This window comes from Mirounga angustirostris, unplaced genomic scaffold (genome assembly GCF_029215605.1).
Source record: "Mirounga angustirostris isolate CCGP_5_RB_7025 unplaced genomic scaffold, mMirAng1.0.hap1 SCAF_1, whole genome shotgun sequence".
In the NCBI taxonomy this organism is placed as follows: domain Eukaryota; kingdom Metazoa; phylum Chordata; class Mammalia; order Carnivora; family Phocidae; genus Mirounga; species Mirounga angustirostris.
In genome coordinates, this window is record NW_026991709.1 from 69,637,505 (window position 1) to 69,652,899 (window position 15,395).

The 15,395-nt window shown below is 38.4% G+C and overlaps 1 protein-coding gene across 3 annotated transcripts in view; it reads right to left on the reverse strand.

Moving 5' to 3' along the window:
• LMLN (leishmanolysin like peptidase) overlaps nucleotides 1–15,395 on the reverse strand; it is an 87,699-nt gene that overhangs the window by 32,065 nt on the left and 40,239 nt on the right. For all 3 annotated transcript variants that reach the window (XR_010405960.1, XM_045903029.3, XM_064573506.1), the window contains exon 12: nucleotides 4,642–4,752. Coding sequence is in view for 2 of the 3 variants with exons in the window: in XM_045903029.3 (XP_045758985.2) it covers nucleotides 4,642–4,752 (111 nt within the window). In the remaining variant the exon portion in view is untranslated. The remainder of the gene's footprint in view (nucleotides 1–4,641; nucleotides 4,753–15,395) is intronic.

Here is a 15,395-nt window from a genome sequence, read left to right on the forward strand (position 1 = left end):
TACAGAAAAGTTTGCCAACCTCTGACTTATGGCTAAAAGGAGAGAATTCAGGGGACCAAACGTTTTAGTTTTGAAGAACGGAGAAGAGGAAATTCCCTTCTGTTTTTGGTTTTAGGTGATCCTATAATCAGGACCTAAAGCAGAACAGAGTTGCAGCTGTTAAAAGAAAAAAATCTCTAAGCTCTTGTAGCTGCAATGTTAATTACATACTTCCTTTAACACAGTGCAACAGCAGTTCCCAAACTTTGCTGCAAAGTGAATTTTAGGGATCCCTAAAAACAATACCAATGCCCGGTTCCCACTTCCAGACATTCTGATTTAACTGGGGATGGGCTGTAATGTGGGTATGGAGATTTAAAAAATCTCTAAATGATTCTAATGCACAGCAAAATTTGGGAAGTACTACGCTAGCAGACCAAGTAGTGCTGGATAGAACTAGCTGCCCACAAAGTGGCTGCAGGTGCTTCCTGATACTGCTTATTAACAGCTCTTTTCACGGCAGGATTATAACTCAGATGTCAGACTCCTTAGTAGACGCTGACTTAAACTGCTTCGAGACCTAACCCAGGGGAGAAAAGATACGAATAACATCTTCACAAGAAGTACCTGTGATTTAGTGGACAAGGCACTGGACGTGGAAAGAGAGAAGCTAAAGTCCCTCATCAGCTATATGACTCTAGGCAAGTCACTTGTCTCAACCTTTAGCTGGGACACAGCTAAAGAAATGCTGAGAGGGAAATTTATAGTGTTAAATACATATGTTAGAAAGATATAACATCTCAAATCAATAATCAAGAACCTAGAGAGAGAAAAATAAAACAAATACAAGCATAAGGAAGGCTATAATAAAGAACAGAAATTAATAAATTAGAAAACAGAAAAACAATAAAAGACATCAATGAAACAAAAAGCTACCTCTTTAAAAAGATCAATGATGTTGACAAACTCTGCTAGAGAGCAAAACTGAAAAAGAAATGGAGAAGATGCAAATTACCAAGATCAGGAATGATATGGGCTTTCACTACACAACCTACAGACATTAAAACAATAGTAAGGAACTACTACAAACTATTCTGTACACATACATCTAGTAACTTAGACAAAATGGACGAATACCTCAATGACACAAATTACCACAATTCATCCAATATGAAATAGATAAATATCAATAGCCCTGTAAATATTAAGGCAGTTGAATTAATACTTTAGAAATTCCTGGAAGAGAAATCTACAGTCCCAGACGGTTTCACTGGAGAATTCTACCAAATACTTAAAGAAGAATCAACACCAATTGCACACAAATTCTTCCAGAAAATAGAAGAGGTGGAAATACTTCCCAATTCACTTTATGAAGTTAATATTACCCTGATACAAAAAACCAAGACAGTACAAAAAAGAAACAAAGGCAGTACCATATTCTTCATGAATATGTACAGAAAAATCCATAATAAAATATTAGTACATGGAATTTAGCAATATATAGGAATAATTATATACCATGACTAAGTGGGGCTTATTCTAGCAATGCAGGGCTGGTTTAATATTTGAAAACCAATCAGTGTAATCCATCATATTAACAGGCTAAAAAAAAAAATCACATGATTATATCAACCAAAGCTGAAAAAGCATTTGGCAAAAGTCAACATCCATTCATGATAAAAACTCTCAGAAAGATAGTAAGAGAGGGGAACTTCAACTTGAAAAGGAGCATCTACAAAATACCTACAACTAACATTATACTTAGTGGTGAAAAACTGAATGTTCCCCCCTCCATTGTGTCCATGAATTAAAAAACTCAACAGAGCTAAGATGTCAATTCTCCTAAAATTGATATATAGGTTTAACACAATTCATAGAAAAATCCCAGCAAAATTTTTTTGTAGACAAGGTTATTCTGAAATTTATATGAAAGGCAAAGGAACTAGGAGAGCTAAGATGATTTGGAAAAAGAATAAAGTGGGAAGAATCAGTTTACCCAATTTTAACATACAGTATAGCTACAGTAATCAAGGACTGTGTACTATTAATGGAGTGACACACACATAGATCAATGAAACAGAAGAACACAGAAATAGACCCATATAAATACACCCAACTGATTCTCTGACAAATATAAGAAAGCAAGTCAATAAAAGAAAGACAGCCTTTTCAATAAACAGTGAACCTTGACCTAAGTCTCCCACTTTATACAAAAATTAACTCAAAATGGATCCCAGACTGCAGTATAGAACATAAAGCAATTAAATTTTTGAAAAAAAAAATACAAGAATATCTTTGAGGGCGCCTGGGTGGCTCAGTTGTTAAGCGTCTGCCTTCGGCTCAGGTCATGATCCCAGGGTCCTGGGATCGAGCTCTGCATCGGTCTCCCTGCTCAGTGGGAAGCCTGCTTCTCCCTCCTCCACTCCCCCTGCTTGTGTTCCCTCTCTCTCTCTCTCTCTCTCTGTCAAATAAATAAATAAAAAATCTTTAAAAAAAAAAAGAATATCTTTGAGATTTAGGACTTCACCACTCACTTGACATTGAAAGTATGTCTCAGAAAAGGACATACTGATAGTTTGGACTTCACCAAAATTAAAAACTTTTGCTCTATAAAAGACCCTATTCAGAGAATAAAAAGAAAAGTTATGGATTAGGAGAAAATGTGTGCAAACCACATATCCGACAAAGGACTAGTACTTAGAATATATAAAGAACTTTCAAAAATCAACAGTGAAAAAAAAAAAAGCAAACAATGCAATTAGAAAACTGGCATAAGACATGGAGAGATATCTCATCAAAGAGGATATACAGACATCAAATAAGCACATGAAAAGATATTCAACATCCATTAGCCATTAGGGAAATGCAAAGTAAAACCACAATGAGATATCACCTTATCTTTCAGAATAACTAAAATAAAAAATAGTGACAACATCAAATGCTGACAAGGATGTGGAGAAACTGTCATCACTCATACATTGCTGGTAGAATATAAAATGGTATAGCCATTCTGGATGAGGTCAGCAGTTTCTTAGAGAATTAAACTTGCAACTACCATATGACCCAGCAATTGCACTCCTTGGCATTTATCTTGGAGAAATGAAGATTTATGTTCACACAAAAACCTGTACACAAATGTTTACAGCAGCTTTATTCATAATAGCCCCAAACTGGAAACAACCTAGATATCCTCAACATGTGAATGCTTAGGGTGCCTGGGCGGCTCAATCTGTTAAGCAGCTGCCTTCAGCCAGGGTCTTGGGATGAATCCTGCATCAGGCTCCCTGCTCAGCGGGGAGTCCACTTCTCCCTCTACCCCTCCCCCCTGCTGTGATCTTTCTCTCTCACTCTTTCAAATAAATAAAATCTTTACAACAACAACTATAAAACATGTGAATGCTTAAACAAACTGCTACATCCATATCATGGAATATTATTCAGCCATTAACTTGAGCAAACTACTGATATACACAACCCAGAAAATTATGTGGAGTGAAAAAAGCCAATCCCAAAAGGTTATATACAGAATGAATCAATTTATATAACATTCTTTAAAAGGCAAAATTATAGAAATGAAAAAACAGATTAGTGCTTTCCAGGGGCTTAAGAGGGGTTGGAGTGGGAGGGAAGTGGGTATGTTTATAAAATGGCAACATGAAGGATTCTTGTGGTAACTGAAGTGTTCTGTATCTGATTATATCAATGTCAATATCCTGGCTGTGTTATTGTACTATAGTTTTTATAAGATGTTACCAATCAAGAAAACTGGATAAAGTATACATGGAATCTGTATATTTCTTCAAACCTGCATGTGAATCTATAATTATCTCAAAATAAAAAGTTAAAAGATATATATTTATAGGGGTACCTGGCTGGCTCAGGCCATGAAGGGTGAGGCTTTTTTTTTTTTTTTAGATTTTATTTACTTATTTGTCAGAGAGAGAGAGAGAACACATAAGCAGGGGGGAGTGGCAGGCAGAGGGAGAAGCAGGCTCCCTGCTGAGCAAGGAGCCCCATGCAGGACTCGATCCCAGGACCCTAGGATCATGACCTGAGCCAAAGGCAGCTGCTTAACTAACTGAGCCACCCAGGCATCCTAAAGTGTGAGGCCCTTGATCGCAGGGTTATGAGTTCGAGCTCCACATTGGGCATAGAGCTTACTTAAAAAAAAGGGAAAAAAATATGCATAAACATATGAATGTGTGGGTATGTATATCCCCCAAACTTGAAGAATGTATTTTTAAAAAGTTTGCTAGGTGATTTTGATATTCATCCAGATTTGAGAACCATTATTCAAAAGTATCTTCATGTTTTTGGATACTCAAACAACAGCTGCATCTATGTTTATGGGTGCATTCTCTGAAGAAAACAGTAAGAATGACAGAATATGCAAAAATTTTACAGTATATAACTTATTAATTATAAATTAAACAAATGCTTATGGCTCTGGCTCCCACATTGTAGATTCTTTTCATATATGATTTAAAACAATAATGTAGCTACTTATTATATTACCATACATTATTGTACATTACTGTACATTTTGAAATTGAACTGTTTAGACCATATTTTCAAAATAGTGACATTTTAGGTTCAGGAATAAAGAACAATAGCAGAAATCAACTGTGTTATCAAAGATATAATGAGGAAATGTGTTCTTACTTTTGTTTCTGCTGGTCAATCCAGAATTTACAGCTCTTCCTGACGAAGTCACAGCCCATTCCTCGGCCCCAGTCTAACTTCTCGGCCATACTATAATTAGCCTTATACCAGCTGTGGAAATAATTCAAATAAAGCACTTATTATTGTCATTTTAAAAACAATTCCAGCATACCAATTACAATCTCAACAATGAGGAAACTAGGACCTCAAGATAGAGGAGCATTTACAAGCAAAGCCCTCGTACACGGGAACTGCTGCACATAATCACCGTAGCAAGGACTGGGAAACTTGTCTTATGGTGAGGGTACTTTCATATTTGAAAAAAAAAAAAAAAATCAAAACCAAAATATGTTGTCACTGTAATTTTCAAAGATGACAGAAGTCACAGAGTAGAAAGTGGTTACGGTGTGAGACAAAGGGATTAAGAGCCAAAGAAACAAAAAGAGAATGAGAGAAAAAGACAAGGTAGTAAACTGAGGAAGAAATAGTGGAATTACTAGTTGGATAAATGTTACCTAATCTGATTTAGTTGGCCCTAGTTTCTTGCTTCTCTGGCCTTGAATTTGTGATATTCCATCAATACAGGTTCTGCTTGTGACTAAAAATTACACTATTATAGTAAGACATATGAATACTATGTCTAATACTTTAAAGATGTTCTAATTTCAGAAAAAAAACCCAAAACATTTATTTGGTTTCCTGGCAAATTTAATCAAAGCCTAGGAGCCTACTTTTATTAGTTTTTCTTCTTCCCTTTTTTTTTTTTTTTTAAGATTTTACTTATTTATTTATTTGAGAGCAAAGGAACACAAGCAGGGAGAATGGCAGAGGGAAAGGGAGAAGAAGGCTCCCCACTGAGTAGGGTGCCAGATGCAGCACTCAATCCCAGGACCTGGGATCATGACCTAAGCTGAAGGCAGACGTTTAACCCACTGAGGCAGGCACCCCTTTCTTCTTTATTCTTAATAACAAGATTAGTTTATAAAAATTATGAAATTATAAAAAATAGTTTCTTACCTTTTAAAAAATATTTTATTTACTTATTTATGTATTTGAGAGAAAGCGAGTGACTGCACACATGCATGCCAGGGGTTGGAGTGGGGGGGGCAGAATCTCTAGTGGACTTGGTGTGAGCCCGACCTGGGGCTCAATCTCATGCCCCTGAGATCATAACCTAGTTGAAACCAAGAGTCGATGCTTAACTGACTGAGCCACCCAGGCGCCCCAGTTTCTAACCTTTTTGTATTGTATCTTATCCCTTTAGCATTACCAAAACAGTAAAATAAAAACATAGGCTCAAAGGCCAAGGGAATGATGAAAATTATTTCCTCCACTCCAGCCACCCTCCCACAAAATCAAACACAAATAGAAATATGATACAACATCTTCAAAACCTTTTTTAATTTTTATTTTTTTTTTAAGATTTTATTTATTTATTTCAGAGAGAGAGAGCAGGAGCAGGGGGAGAAGGAGAAGGAGAGGCAGATGCTCCCTGAGCAGGGAGTCCGACGCAGGGCTCCATCCCAGGACCCTGGGATCATGACCTGAGCCAAAGACGGACGTTTAACTAACTGAGCCACCCAGGCGCACCCCAAAACCTTCACCTTTTTTTTTTTTTAAAGGACAGAACTCTCTGAGACAGAAACTGAAGACATGAATCTCAGCACTCCAATAACCAAAATGCCAGCAACCTCTGCAGCTATAACGTGACTTATGTTAATCAGCTAACACAGTTATCACAGCAGGTCAACTTGCCCAGATAGTAACAGATGCCCTCAGTATTGCACATCAGCAGTCATTTCAGCAGTGCCTAGGTTAGGCGGTCCTTCTTCCTATGGATGAAATGTAAAGTAATAAGATTCCCTTGGGAATGACCGTATCTAGACTAGGTTGAGTGCAGAGCATAGTATCAGCACTATGTCACTCAGTCACCAGCTAGGCACTCCAGCCACATTTCTTGAAACCGTCCCAATACCTTCTTTGCAGCTCTTCCTACGCTACAAGTCAATAGTTATTAAGCACTTCTTATTTGGTAGGCACTTTGTTTAATGATAAGGCTACACCAGTGAATAAACAGACACAGTTCCTTCCCTCATGAAGATTATAATCTAGTGGGGAAGACAGATGTTTAAAAAAAAATTACAACTGGGATGAGTGCTACAGAGGTTAAGTATAAGGTGCTAATAGCAGCACAGTAATAGGAAAATCTAAGTTAGTCTGGGGAATTAGGAAAGATTTGTTTGAGGAAGCAACTTTAAGCTAAACCCAGAGGATGAGCAGGAGTTGGCTGAGGGAGCAGGGAAAGCACTGGAAACAGTTTTCTTAGTGGCATTAGAGGGTTGTGAAATCAACTTACTGTATCTTAACATTTATTTCTCTTTCTTTTAAAATCAATAAAATAGAAAAAAAAAAAAAAGGACTGCATTGTTGGTAGTAGGGTAAATATATTTCCATGAACTTTGGTTCAGTTTCGTATACAAGAGCTAATACCTGAGTTGGCACCTACACGTGCCAAACACTTTACTAAGGACTTTACATGTATTAACTCATTAAAGGCTCACAAAACTCTATGAGGTAGGTATCACATTTTACCCTTACTTTACAGATGAGAGAACTCAGGGAAAGATACAGCAAGTAAGTAGCAAAGACGGGATTTAAATCTAGGGTTCTGGCTTCAATGTCAGTGTGCTTTATAAAAAAATGGAGATAGTTTATATCCTATAAAATTCACCCTTATAATGTGTACAATTCAATGGTTTTAGTATATTCACAGGCTTGTACAACCATTACAACTACAGGCGTATCTCATTTTCTTGCATTCCACTTTATTACACTTTGCAGATACTGCCTTTTTTGGGTTACAAATTGAAGGTTCGTGGCAACCCTGTGTCGAGCAAGTCTACTGGCACCATTTTTCCCAAGAGCATTTGCTAACTTTCTGTCTTTGTATCACACGTTGGTAATTTTCACAATATTTTGAACTTTTTCATCATTATTATATTTGAAACAGTGATCTGTGATCAGTGATCTTTCATGTTACTATTATAATTGTTTTGGGCACCAGGAACCACACCTATACAACAATAAATGTTTTGTGTATTCTGCTCCACTGACTGTTGTTCCCTGTCTCTCTCTTTCCTCAGGCCTCCCCTATTACATGAGACACAACAATATTGAAATTAAGCCAATTAATACCCTACAGTGGGGGTACTTGGGTAGCTCAGTTGGTTACACGTCCGACTTGATTTTGGCTCAGGTCATGATCCCAGGATTCTGGGATCAAGCCCCGTGTCAGACTCTGGACTCAGCGCAGAGTCTGCTTCCTCCTCTCCCTCTGCTCCTCCCCCCACTCATGCTCTTCTCTCTCTCAAATAAGTAACTAAATCTTAAAAACAAAACAAAACAAAAACCCTATGATGGACTTTAAGTGTTCAAGTGAAAGGAAGAGTCACATGTCTCTTACTAAATCAAAAACTAGAAATGATTTAGCTTAATGAGGAAGGCATGTCAAAAGCTGAGACAGGCCCAAAGCTAGGCCTGTTGCACCAGTTAGCCAAGTTGTAAATGCAAAGGAAAAGTTCTTGAAGGAAATGAAAAGTGGTATTACAGTGAACACATGAATAATAAAGAAAGTGAAACAGCCTTATTGCTGATAATGAAGAAAGTCTGAGTGGTCTGGATAGATCAAATTAACCACAACATTCTCTTAAGCCAAAGCCTAATCCAGAGCAAGGCCTTAACTCTCTTCAATTCTGTGAAGGCCAAGAGAAGTGAGGAAGTTGCAGAAGAAAAGTTGGAAGCTAGTATTGGTTGGTTCATGAGGTTTAGGGAAAGAAGACGTCTCCATAACGTACAAGCGTAAGGGGAAGCAGCAGGTGCTGTTGTATTAGCTGCAGCAAGTTCTCCAGAAGATCTAGCTCAGATAAGCAGTGGAAGTGGCTACACTAAACAACAGATTTGCAATGTACATGAAGCTTCTGTTGGAAGATGCCATTGAGGACATTCATAGCTAGAGAGAAGTCAATACCTGGCTTCAAACCTTCCAAAGGCTTCCAAAGGCAGGCCAACTCTCTTGTTAGGGGCTAATGCAGCTGGTGACTTGAAGTTGAAGCCAGTGCTCATTTACCATTCTGAAAATCCCAGGGCCCTTAAGAATTACACCAAATCTACTCTGCCTTTGTTCTGTAAATGGAACAACAAAGCCTGGATGACAGCACATCTGTTTGCAATATGGTTTACTGAATATTATAAGCCCACTGTTGAGACTGCACAGAAAGAAAAAAAAAAGATTCCTGGTGTGCCTGACTGGCTCAGTTGGTAGAGCACATGACTCTTAATCTCAGGGTCGTGAGTTCAAGCCCCATGCTGGGCATGGAGCCTACCTTAAAAAAAAAGAAAAAGAAAAAGATTACTTTCAAAATATTACTGCTCATTGTCAATGCACCTGGTCACCCAAGAGCTCTGATGGATATGGACAACAAGGTTAATGTTGCTTTCATGCCTAACATAGCATCCATTCTGCAGCCCACAGATCAAGGAGTAATTGACTTTTGAGTCTTATTACTTAAGAAATACATCGGATAGGCTGTAGTAGCCATAGACAGCGATTCCTCAGATGGATCCTGGCAAAGGAAGTTGAAAACCTTCTGGAAAGGATTCACCATTCTAGATGCCATTAAGAACATTTGTGATTCATGGGAAGAGGTCAAAATAGCAACATCAGCAGGAGTCTGGTAGACATTGATTCCAACCCTCATGGATGACTTTGAGGGTCCAAGACTGCAGGGGAGGAAGTAAGTACAGATATGGGGGAAACAGCAAGAGAACTAGAATTAGAAGTGGAGCCTGAAGATGTGACTGAATTGCTGCAATCTCATGATAAAACTTGAATGGATGAGGAGTTGCTTCTTATGGATGAAGACAGAAGGCAGTTTATTGAGATGGAAACTACTCCTGGTACAGATGCTGTGAAGACTGTTGAAAGGACAATAAAGGATTTAGAGCATGACATAAACTTAGTTGATGAAGCAGTGGCAGGGTTTGAGAGGACTGGTTCCAATTCTGAAAAAAAAACCTACTGTGGGTAAAATGCTACCAAACAGCATTGCATGCTACAGAGAAGTCATTCATTAAAGGAAGAGTCAAATAGTGTGACAAACTTCATTGTCTTCTTTTAAGAAATTATAACAACCACCCCAACCTTTATCACCCACCACCCTCATCAGCCAGCAGCAATCAACATCAGGGCAAGACCCTCCACCAGGAAAAAGGTTATGACTTGCAGAAAGTTCAGTTGATAGTTAGCATTTTTGAGCAATAAAGTATTTTTTTTTAAAGATTTTTAGTAACCTTTACATCCAAGGTGGGGCTCGAACTTAAAACCCAGAGATCAAGTGTCTCATGCTCTACTGACTGAACCAGCCAGGCGCCCCACGTAATAAAGTATTTTTAAAGATTTGATTTATTTTATCTTAATTATTTTATTTATTTATTTATTTAATTTAGAGAGAGAGAGAGAGTAGCATGAGCGGGGGGAGAAGCAGAGGAAGAGGGAGAGAGAATCCAAAGCTGACTCTGTGCTGAGCATGGAGCCTGAGTGGAACTCGATCCCACCACCGCAAGATGATGACCTGAGCCTAAACCAAGAGTCAGATGCTTAACCAACCGAGCCACCTAGAAAACCCAAGTTTTTAAATTATGGTATGTACATTGTGGGGTGCCTGGCTGGTTCACTCAGTACAGCACACTACTCTTTATCTCAGGGTCATGAGTTCAAGCCCCATACTGGGTGTAGAGATTACTTAAAAAAAAAAAAGGTATATACATTGTTTTTTTAGACATAATGCTATTGCACACTTAACAGACTACAATATAGTATAATGATAACTTTTATATGCACTGGGAAACAAAAAAAAATTCATTTGATTTGCTTTAGTCCAGTGGTCTGGAGCCAAACCTGATATTTCTCTAAGGCATACCTATATCTAATTTCAGCACATTTTCATCAGGCCTCAAAAAACTATGTCCCCATTAGTAATCACTAATCATTACTCGTGATCTCAGGGTCGTGAGATCAAGCCCCATGTCAGGTTCTGCGCTCAACGTGGAGTCTGCTTCAGATTCTCTCTCCCTTTCCCTTTGCCCCTCCTGCTCATGCTCTCTCTCTCTAAAATAAATAAATAAATTAAAAAAAAGAGAGAGATACTAAACTGTCTTCCAAAGTGGCTGTACCATTTTGCATTCCCACCAACAATGAATGAGAGTTCCTGTTGCTCCACGTCTTTAGCAGCATTTGGTGTTGTCTGTGTTCCAGATTCTGGCCATTCTAATGGGTGTGTAGTAGTATCTCATTGTTACTTTAATTTGCATTTCCCTGATGACATTTTTTTCCCTGCTTTTTCTTTAATACGGTTGCCATCTTCCATGATATATTATTAGGTGCCTTCTTAATAGCATCTAATCTACTTTTTTGTTGCACCAGACAGCATCCTAGGATAGAACTCTTATTACCACTCATGTTCACAAAGTACTGTTCTTAAGTACAATACAGCTAACTCATGGTTTGGCCATAATTAGTGGGTAGTGTTTTTTTCTAAAAATGGATTAATGCACACATCCAAACCACATTAAATTTTCAACTTAAGAGTTCACACATAGTCTATTTCCTTCCTACAGTTGCTATTACTCCAAATTGTAGTTTTGAAATCCAAGAAGTGGGAAGAATGTCTTTCTGTTGCTGATACTTCTTTCTTTTTTCCTTCCTTCCTCTTTCTTCTCCCCCTTTTATTCCTTCCTCCCTTCCTTTCCTTTTTTCTTTCTTTCTAAATAAGAAGATGAAAAGAAATGGTTTATTAAGGAAATCAAAATCTAGTAAACATCAAAAACTTATAGTCACAAGCTCTTTTTTTTTAAAGATTTTATTTATTTATTTATTTATTTGACAGAGAGAGGGAGAGAGAGTACAACCAGAGAGAGCAGCAGAAGGAAGGGGAGAAGCAGCCCCCCCGCCCCACCCCTACTGAGCAAAGAGCCTAATGCAGGACTCAATCCCAGGACTGTGGAATCATAACCTGAGGCAAAAAAGACGCTTAACCAATTGAGCCATCCAGGTGCCCTATAAACTCTTTTTGTAATGATGTTAAAATTACTGACAAAATGTTTTTGTCATTAAATAAAACATGGAGCATCTTTTCTTTCTTTCTTTTTTTTTTTTTTGAAGATTTTATTTATTTGTCAGAGAGAGAGAGCACAAGCAGGGGGAGTGGCAGGCAGAGGGAGAGGGAGAAGCAGGCTCCCTGCTGAGCAGGGAGCCTGATGTGGGACTCAATCCCAGGACCCTGGGATCATGACCTGAGCCGAAGGCAGTCGCTTAACCCACTGAGCCACCCAGGTGCCCTGGAGCATCTTTTCATATGCTTATCTATATACCTTTTTCGGTGAAGGGTCTGTACAGATCTTTGCTAATGTTTAATTGGGTTGTTCATTTTCTTATTGTTGAGTTTTAAGACTTTTGTTTTAAAAAAGACTTTATTTATTTATTTGTCAGAGAGAGAGAGAGGGTGCACAAGCAGGGAGAATGCAGGCAGAGGGAGAAGCAGGCTCCCCGCTGAGCAAGGAGCTAGATGTGGGACTCAATCCCAGGACTCTGGGATCATGATCTAAGCTGAAGGCAGACGCTCAACCTACAGAGCCACCCAGGTGTCCCTTGAGTTTTAAGATTTTTTTAAATATATATTTGGGTAATAGTCCTTTATCAGATGTGCCTTTTACAAATATATTCTCCCTGTCTGTAGCATGTCTCTTCATTCTCTTGACTTCATTCCTTTTTGTGGCTTAATAATATTCCTTTGTATGTATATACCACATTTTGTTTATCCATTCATCAACTGATGAACATTTGGGCAGTTCCTACTTTTTGATTATGAGTAAAGTTGCTGTGAATATTCATGTATAGGTTTTTGTGTGGACATGTTTTCAATTCTTTTAGATAGACAACTGGGAGTAAACTTGCTAGATCATATGGTAAATCTGCTTAACTTTTTGAGGAACTACCAATCTGTTTTCCAAAGTGGCTGGATCATTTTACATTCCCCCTAGCGGTATATGAGTTCCAATTTTCCCACATCCTCATCAGTATATGCAACTGTCTTTTTTATTACAGCCATCCTAGTGGGTGTGAAAATAGTATCTCATTGTAATTTTGATTTGCATTTCCGTAAGGACTAATGATGCTGAGAATCATTTCATGTGCTTACTGGCCATTTTTCTGTATCTTCTTTGGAGAAATATCTATTCAAATCCTTCACCTATTTTTAAATCAGGTTGCCTTTTTATTGTTGAGTTATAAGAATTCTTTATATTTTCTGGGTACTAGATGTTTATCAGATAGATGATTTGCAAATATTTTCTCACATTTTGTGAGTTGTCTTTTCACTTTCTTTTTTTTTTTTTTTAAAGATTTTATTTATTTATTTGACAGAGAGAGACACAGCGAGAGAGGGAACGTAAGCAGGGGGAGTGGGAGAGGGAGAAGCAGACTTCCTGCCAAGCAGGGAGCCCATCACTTTCTTGATAGTAACCTTTGAAGCACAAAAGTTTTTAATTTTGATGAAGTCTAATCTATCTAATATTTCTTTGGTTGCTTATGCTTTCATTATCATATTTAAGAAATCACACTGCTAGGGCACCTTTGTAACTCAGTCGGTTAAGTGCCATTGGCTCAGGTCATGATCTCAGACCTGAGATCTGGTACTGAGCCCTGTGTCAGGGAGCTCAGCAGGGAGTCTCCTGGTCCCTCTCCCTCTGCCTCTCCCCATCCCTTGCGTGTGCTCTCTCTCTCTCAAATAAATAAATAAAATCTTTTAAAAAGAATCACTGCTGGGGCACCTGGGTGGCTCAATAGGTTAAGTGTCTGCCTTTGACTCAGGTCATGATCCCAGGGTCCTGGGATCAAGTCTCACATCGGGCTCCCTACTCAGTGGGGAATCTGCTTCTCCTCCCTTTGCCGCTCCCTCTGCTTGAGCTCTCTCTCTCTCAAATAAATAAATAAAATCTTAAAAAAAAATTACTGCTTACCCCAGTATCATAAAGATTAACACCTCGGATTCTAAGAGATTTTAAATTTAAATTCAATTAATTAATATATAGTGTATTATTAGTTTCAGAGGTAGTGTTCAGTGATTCATTAGTCTTATATAATACCCAGTGCTCATTACATCATATACCCTCCTTAATGTCCATCACCCAGTTGCCCCATCCCCCCCCTCCCTTCCAGCAACCCTCAGTTTGTTTCCTATGATTAAGAGTCTCTTATGGTTTGTCTCCCTCTCTGATTTCATCTTGTTTTATTTCTTCCTCTCTTCCCCTTCGATCCTTTGTTTCTTAAATTCCACATATCAGTGAGATCATATGATAATTGTCTTTCTCAGATTGACTTATTTTCCTTAGCATAATACCCTCTAGTTCTATCCATGTCATTGCAAATGGCAAGATTTCATTTTTTGATGGCTGAGTAGTATTCCATTGTATATATACACCACATGTTCTTTACCCATTCATCCAATGATGGACATCTGGGCTCTTCCCATAGTTTGGCTATTATGCACATTGCTGCTATAAATATTGTGGTGCAGGTGCCCCTTCAGGTCACTACATTTGTATCTTTGGGGTAAATACCTAGTAGTGCAATTGCTGGGTCATAGGGTAGCTCTATTTTCAACTTTTTTGAGGAACCTCTATACTGAGTTCCAGAGTGGCTGCACCAGCTTGCATTCCCACCAACAGTGTTAGAGGGTTCCCTTTTCTCTGCATCCTTGCCAACATCTGTTGTTTCCTGACTTGTTAATTTTAGCCATTCTGACTGGTGTAAGGTGGTATCTTATTGTGGTTTTGATTGGTATTTCCTTATGCTGAGTGATATTGAACACTGTTTCATGTGCCTGTTGGCCATTTGTATGTCTTCTTCTTCTTTTTTTAAATTTTTTCATTTGTATGTCTTCTTTCGAGAAACGTCTGTTTATGTCTTCTGCCCATTTCTTGATTGGATTATTTGTTCTTTGTGAACCATTCATTCTTGAGTAGGATGCTCTTTAGCCTCCCATGTATTTGAGTTCTTTCCAAATTTCCTCTTGTGATTGAGTTCAAGTTTCAAAACAATGTGGTCTGAAAATATGCAGGGAATGATCCCAATCTTTTGGTACAGGCTAAGACTTGATTTGTGACCCAGAATGTGATCTATTCTGGGGAATGTTCCATGTGCACTCAAGAAGAATGTATATTCTGTTGCTTTAGGATGGACTGCTCTGAATATATCTGTGAAGTCCATCTGGTCCAATATGTTATTCAAAGCCCTTATTTCCTTGTTGACCTTCTGCTTAGATGATCTGTCCATTGCAGTGAGTGGGGTGAAGTCCCCTACTATTATTATATTACTTTCAATGTGTTTCTTTAATTTTGTTATTAATTGGTTTCTATAATTGGCTCCTCCCATGTTAGGGGCATAAATATTTATAATTGTTAGATCTTCTTGTTGGACAGACCCTTCAATTATGATAATAGTGTCCTTCCTCTCTTATTACAGTCTTTGGTTTAAAATCTAATTTGTCGGGGCGCCTGGGTGGCTCAGTTGGTTAAGCGACTGCCTTCGGCTCAGGTCATGATCCTGGAGTCCTGGGATCGAGTCCCGCATCGGGCTCCTTGCTCGGCAGGGAGTCTGCTTCTCCCTCTGACCCTCCCCCCTCTCATGCTCTATCTCA